A 7,500-nucleotide genomic window follows, 5' to 3' on the forward strand; every position below is an offset into this window, starting at 1 on the left:
CTTCTCTCTCTCTCTCTCTCTCTCTCTCTCTCTCTCTCTCTCTCTCTCTCTCTCTCTCTCTCTCTCTCTCTCTCTCTCACACACACACACACACACACAGGCATTCTACATTGTTGTCACTATATCACTTCCAGAAACACTGGGAGATGAACTCATTCAGCGAGAGTCATACCTTCAAGCTAGCCCTGTCCAGTCCAGAGTCTTTCTCTCTCTCTTTCTCTCCATCTCTCTCTCCCACACCCCAACCCCCTCTCAATCTATCTCTATGTCTCATTCTTCATTGTTGTCACTATATCACTCACTAAATTATCCCCTTTCAGAAAAACATTGGGAGATGAACTCATTCAGCGAGAGTCACGCCTTCAAGCTAGCCCTGTCCAGTCCAGAGGAGTTTGTCAACCACAACAAAAAGTTCCTGTCGCGTATCTACCCGAACGGCATGAGAGTGGACTCCAGCAACTACAACCCCCATGATCTCTGGAACTGTGGCTGTCATATGGGTGAGTTGTTCCCCCCCCACCCCCCCACCCACCCACCCACCCACCCAGAGCCATTAGGGACATGCAGAGCAGACAGGATTTTAGAGAAGCTACAGCTGGTTAGAGAAGCTACATCAAAATGCTGATTAGAAAAGTTACAGATTATTAGAAAAGCTACATCAAAATGCTGATTAGAAAAGTTACAGATGATTAGAAAAGCTACATCAAAATGCTGATTCAAAAACACAATGAAAATCTTAAGTTTTTAAATTTTGTAATAGTTTTTCTTTAAAAAAAAAAAAGATGAAAGTCTCCATCTAGATAACACGGCTATTCTTCTCTCATCTCCAGTGGCCCTCAACTTCCAAACAGCGGGCCTGATGATGGATTTGTACCACGGATGGTTCCAGAAGAACGGTGCCTGCGGTTACATCCTGAAGCCTGCCATTATGAGAGAACCCATCGCTTACTTCAGTGCCAACACCAGGGATGTCATCCCAGGCATCTCACCACAGATTCTACACATAAAAGTGAGTCTTGATTCGATGGCGGCTATGGGGTCTTGTGGTATGACACTCACTTTCGGATTGGAAGGTCCTGGGTTCGAGCGTAGTCATCGTTAACTTATAGCCTGACACTGAACAAAAAATTACCTCAAAAGACAAGTCTTCGGCCACAAAAGAAAACAAATCGTAAGTTGTATTCAATAGGTCAACCAATGGGGTCACTTGTCTCTCTGAGCCCTACTAACGACAACTCACTAGGCGGTGCAAAAACCTAAAAAAAATGTAGCCAAACTCTAAGTCCTGGTTTGTTCTAGTGTCAGGCTATACGTTAACAATGGCTATGGTTTGAGCCTCGCTCTGCGCAAAGTTGAATCCTCGGAAAAGACTCTTTACTCACATTCTCTCACCATACTCAGGTGTAAAATGAGTACCAGCATTGTCTCTGTCTAAAAAAAAAAATGTCATTCCTGGCATCTCACCACAGCAGATTCTACACATAAAAGTGAGTCTGATTTGATAGTCACTCTCAAATTGTTTGTTGCATTTTTGTATTGATATATATACACATACGTACAATTGTTCATGGTGTTTATAATTGTTGTTTCAGGTGATAAGTGGTCAGAATTTCCCCAAACCAAAGGGGTCAGCTGCCAAGGGAGACGTGACAGATCCCTACGTCACCATCGAGATGTTTGGGATTCCAGCTGATTGTGCCGTGGAAAGGACCAAAACGGTTCCCCATAACGGTAAGAACTGCCTCAGGTACTCATCTTACATCTTACCTGTCATCTGCATTTTTTTTTGCCAAATTGGGACCTAAAATTTGCCAAAATTTGCCAACACCCCCCCCCCCCCAAATTTGCCAAGATATTTGTCAAAAAATTTGCCGCACTTTGGGTCCTTATTTGAAGATTTTTTGACGAAACGATCCATGATTGAAGTTGCAAGTGTAAGTGACTCGATTTTTTTGACTTGAGAAATGAAATGACTGTGAACAGCGTTGTTACAAAGATTTTAAAGGATCATTATCCGTAGAGAGTAGCTTCCCTTGGTTTGGGCCCAGGCAAAGCTGCAACATTTCTCAAGTTTCTCACTTTTTTTTTCGTTATTTTGTTTTTGCTTCCTTTTTTCCCCAAAAATTTGCCACGCGATTTGCCAATTTTCCCAAAATTTGCCACGATTTGCCAATTTTGGGAAATTTGCCAAAATTTGCGGATCGCAAAAAATGCAGATGACAGTCTTACTCATCTTACACAATATATTAAGTTTTTTTTTGCATCTAGTTAATCTGAACATAACATTGGTCTAAGAGTTTTATTTTATTAATTTTTTTTTAATTTTCTGTATAGATGGAAGGAAATTGACGTTACTTAATCCTTTGTTATTGTTTTTTTTTTTTTTAGACAGCCATTTTATTGATAAGTTTTTAACCAATTCCATCACTCAGACTATAAATGTTCAAGGAATAGGCCCTGTGTATATGATTTACATAATTCGTAGCATTTTTGGCTTTGATAGTTCAGTTTGTTTTTTAATTATAACAAACAAGTTGTCTTTTTTGTTATTTATCACAAATATCCACGTAGTCGTCCTTCAGAGCCATTGGGCCCTTGGAGTTGGAGTTTATCCCAGTTTCTATAGCGTGAAACGGACAATAGCAATTGCTTGCTATCCTTTGGTTAGGATGCTAGTCTCTGGCAAAGTACTTTCCGCCAAATCCAGCTACCCCTTCACTGCTGGGTGGACAGAGGGGTTAGAAAATAATCTCGACTGCGCCCGGGATCGATGTTGTTCCTTTTGCATGTGAAGCGGGTGCTCTACCAACTGAGCTATCGGGACCCCCACAAATATCCACGTACAAACTTGCTTTTACCATGTAAATCGGAGCAAGACTGCTATGGCCTCAGTATCTAAAACGTTTCTTAACCCGTTCCTTACCACCTATAGGAAAATCGTCACATTCGTTACGATGCCACAGACAATTTTCTCATTCTGATTTCTCTTGTTGTAGACATCATTTTGCTGAACAACATTCTGCATAGAATACACTTGTTACTATTTTGTTTGATTAGGAAAAGTCTGTTTTTGTGTCGGGTGTGGGGTGAACTTTTGTGGCAAATTCTAAAAACGGTAAGGAGAGCGTTAAGAAGTGAGGTTTTCGACAACAAAAAATGGTTATATCTTTTTTTCCCTCTTGACCACCAGGTTACAACCCGATCTTTGATGAGAGCTTTGAGTTCCAGATCAATCTACCAGAACTGGCCCTGGTACGGTTTGCTGTCCTGGATGATGATTACATTGGAGATGAGTTCATTGGACAGTACACCATCCCATTTGAGTGCATGCAGACTGGTGAGGAAATGTGAATAAAATATTTATATATACCGTGTACATTTAACTCTCTCAAGTTCATCATCATCATCATCATTGCCTTTTTCACCCTGGGTCAGGATATAGGCCACAGACAAACAGTTTCCATCCTTCTCTATCTTGAGCTAACTTTTTAATCTCATTCCAGGTCTTACCACTTCTCTGTATATCAGCTTCTTTAATTCTTCTCCATGTTCCTCGTGGCCTTCCCCTTGATCTTCTGCCCTGAGGGTTCCAGTCCAATACTTTCTTTTTTATAGTGGAGTCGTTCTTTCTAAGCGTGTGTCCAATCCACCTCCATCGTCTTCTTCCTATTTCCTCTCCCACTGGTTTCTGCTGTGTTCTTTTCAAGTTCAAATGCATGGTAAATTGAACAGATTTGTTCAATTTTCAATGAAGGTGATCTCGAGAGAGTTTAAGCAGCCATTTCTAAGATCTTGTCCTAACTCTGTACGTTTAATAGTAATTTATTTATTCTCGTAGGAGACTATTTCATATCATATCAGTAAAATATATAAGGCTTTGAAATGGACCAGGTGTTCCTTAAATGCCCTTAAAACATAAGTGACAATGTATATTGTACATTATGCGTTGCATAGCCTTGGAAATAAAAATTCATAAAAAGGGAGAAACAGATAAAAGCATAGAAAAATTGTAAAAACAAACAATAGAAAAGAAAACAAACATCCATTATTAATTATTATTGACATTATTTTTGTTTCATACATATATGACTGAGCATTCGTAATATTATTTTTTTTATGAATGCTCAGTCCTATATTATTGTATGAAACAAAAATTCTATTTCATAAACAAAATAAAACAAGTTAAAAAAAAATAAAAGAATTAAAAAATGAGATAATAGTCCCCACATTTTGATCCCCAAAAGGAAAGTTGTGACATACCAGGAGGTTTGAATGACTGGGGTGGTAGGATCAGCCAGCGTGTGATAGATATCATTGTTGATGTGTATAAGGTTTGGTGGTGTGATAGATATCATTGTTGATGTGTATAAGATTTGGTGGTGTGATAGATATCATTGTTGATGTGTATAAGGTTTGGTGGTGTGATAGATATCATTGTTGATGCGTATAAGGTTTGGTGGTGTGATAGATATCATTGTTGATGTGTATAAGGTTTGGTGGTGTGGTAGATATCATTGTTGATGTGTATAAGGTTTGGTGGTGTGGTAGATATCATTGTTGATGTGTATAAGGTTTGGTGGTGTGATAGATATCATTGTTGATGTGTATAAGGTTTGGTGGTGTGATAGATATCATTGTTGATGTGTATAAGATTTAGTGGTGTGGTAGATATCATTGTTGATGTGTATAAGATTTAGTGGTGTGATAGATATCATTGTTGATGTGTATAAGGATTGGTGGTGTGATAGATATCATTTTTGATGTGTATAAGGTTTGGTGGTGTGATAGATATCATTGTTGATGTGTATAAGGTTTGGTGGTGTGATAGATATCATTTTTGATGTGTATAAGGTTTGGTGGTGTGATAGATATCATTGTTGATGTGTATAAGATTTAGTGGTGTGGTAGATATCATTGTTGATGTGTATAAGATTTAGTGGTGTGATAGATATCATTGTTGATGTGTATAAGGTTTGGTGGTGTGATAGATATCATTGTTGATGTGTATAAGGTTTGGTGGTGTGATAGATATCATTGTTGATGTGTATAAGGATTGGTGGTGATAGATATCATTGTTGATGTGTATAAGGTTTGGTGGTGTGATAGATATCATTGTTGATGTGTATAAGATTTGGTGGTGTGATAGATATCATTGTTGATGTGTATAAGGTTTGGTGGTGTGATAGATATCATTGTTGATGTGTATAAGGATTGGTGGTGATAGATATCATTGTTGATGTGTATAAGGTTTGGTGGTGTGATAGATATCATTGTTGATGTGTATAAGATTTGGTGGTGTGATAGATATCATTGTTGATGTGTATAAGGTTTGGTGGTGTGATAGATATCATTGTTGATGTGTATAAGATTTGGTGGTGTGATAGATATCATTATTGATGTGTTTAAGGTTTGGTGGTGTGATAGATATCATTGTTGATGTGTATAAGATTTAGTGGTGTGATAGATATCATTGTTGATGTTTATAAGGTTTGGTGGTTTTGATAGATATCATTGTTGATGTGTATAAGGTTTGGTGGTGTGATAGATATCATTGTTGATGCGTATAAGGGTTGCCATGATGGGCACAGTGCTGCCTTTTGCACTTGGCTTATGGACTTGCACTTGAACTTGAAGAGTCTTTTCCAAGGAAAGACAGGTTATGTGCCTCTTCAAAGGAGGCGTGGATGAGGTAACCTGCCAAAGGCCTCCCAGTGTGGCCGGCTGAGGAATTGAATTAGGAACTTTTAGAGTAGGAATCAAAGGCTTGCTTCTTTTCTGCTGTTAAATTTCCATTTTGCTCTTATCATTCATACAGGTTTTTGTCATGACCAACATTCGTGTCAGCTGAGGTGCACGCTTAATTGACCAAAGGGAGATAATTCAAAATTTCACTACACTTTTTGAGAGATGTTTTATTTAATGCCCTTGTATTAAACTTGCTGCACATACAAATTAAACATTGTCATCTCTATCTTGCTGCATTGATATTATATCGGGATAGAGTAATAAATGTGATTTTGTAAACCTGCAGGTTACTTACGCTCTGCCAGTATACACTGAACAATTGCCCAAACCATTGCTATTTTCGGGAAAAATAAATGAAGATGAGTCGGGTATCATACATTGCTCTACTCATTGCTCTTTGAAGCATCTTAATAAGAATCTTTTACAAGTAATTCTTCATTCATTCATTTGTTCATTCATTCTTTCATTCATTAAGTCATTCATTCATTCATTCATTCATTCATTCATTCATTCATTCATTCATTCATTCATTCATTCATACATTCATTTATACTTACATTCATTCATCATTCATTTATTTGTTTGTCAACTGAGTAAACGACTAAATTGATTCATTTGTGATTTTTACAAATGTATCCAACCATAATAATATCGCATTTGACAGGAGTGAAATCAAAACAAATTTGTTCAATTTCCCATTCATGTGAACACGAGAGAGTTAAAATCTATCTCCATCTCATTTATTTCCAGGTTATCGACACCTACAGCTTCTGTCCAATACCGGCAACCCATTGGAGAACTGTACATTGTTTGTACATGTGGCCATCACCAACAAACGGGGTGGAGGGGTAAGTACATGTTTGTGATTCACAGCCTAAATCTGACATTTATATGGGAATGAACCAGTTGAAGAAAACTGAATATCGATGTTCGGTGGATCAAACCTCTGAAGTCGCGATTTTCACGATCGGGGGATCAAACCTCTGAAGTCCCGATTTTCACGAAGGTAGATCAAACCTCTGAAGTCCCGATTTTCACGATCGGGGGATCAAACCTCTGAAGTCCCGATTTTCACGATCGGGGGATCAAACCTCTGAAGTCCCGATTTTCACGAAGGTAGATCAAACCTTTGAAGTCCCGATTTTCACGAAGGTAGATCAAACCTCTGAAGTCCCGATTTTCACGATCGGGGGATCAAACCTCTGAAGTCCCGATTTTCACGATCAATGAATCAAAACTCTGAAGTCTACGTACAAGCTTTGTTCACCATGTTATATTTAATTTTGGATAGATCAGACCTCTGATGTCATCATTTTGTTTGAGGTTATGTTTTATCCCAATCTATGAAAAGAAAATTAAAAAGATAACTGGGATTTCACAGTGGACTATATAGCATCTGTCCAAAATTAGATTTTAGATATTGATATTATTATACATATATACCTGCAGCTGATCATTATGGCCCCGTTCGTCTTAGGTTATTTAGGTGTTAGATACCTGAGGTTTATTTTTGGTGAAAATACTAATGATTTGTCTCTTAATGTGCTATTTTCATTGTATGTTTTTTTTTTTTTTAATATTTAGAAACATTTTTTTTTTTACAAAAAATATTTAAAAAAATTATTATTATCATTATTTTTTAATTTTTTTTGGGGGGGGGGGGGGGTTATATCAGGATAATGAATATAAGATTTTAGTCTTTAGTTGTAGGGTAGACATTATTTGTCAAATGTCAAAGTGAGCTTTAAAACTATG

General features: G+C 37.6%; 1 protein-coding gene across 2 annotated transcripts in view; it reads left to right on the forward strand.

The window, feature by feature from the left end:
- The window catches only part of LOC144978791 (inactive phospholipase C-like protein 1), a 241,163-nt gene that overhangs the window by 220,533 nt on the left and 13,130 nt on the right, over positions 1–7,500 (forward strand). For both annotated transcript variants that reach the window (XM_078925284.1, XM_078925285.1), the window contains exons 15-19: positions 321–500; positions 831–1,009; positions 1,593–1,731; positions 3,191–3,337; positions 6,496–6,593. In XM_078925284.1, the coding sequence (XP_078781410.1) occupies positions 321–500; positions 831–1,009; positions 1,593–1,731; positions 3,191–3,337; positions 6,496–6,593 (743 nt within the window). The remainder of the gene's footprint in view (positions 1–320; positions 501–830; positions 1,010–1,592; positions 1,732–3,190; positions 3,338–6,495; positions 6,594–7,500) is intronic.

Source organism: Berghia stephanieae, chromosome 8, assembly GCF_034508935.2.
Source record: "Berghia stephanieae isolate SIO BIC M18660-M18661 chromosome 8, UCSD_Bste_1.3, whole genome shotgun sequence".
In the NCBI taxonomy this organism is placed as follows: domain Eukaryota; kingdom Metazoa; phylum Mollusca; class Gastropoda; order Nudibranchia; family Aeolidiidae; genus Berghia; species Berghia stephanieae.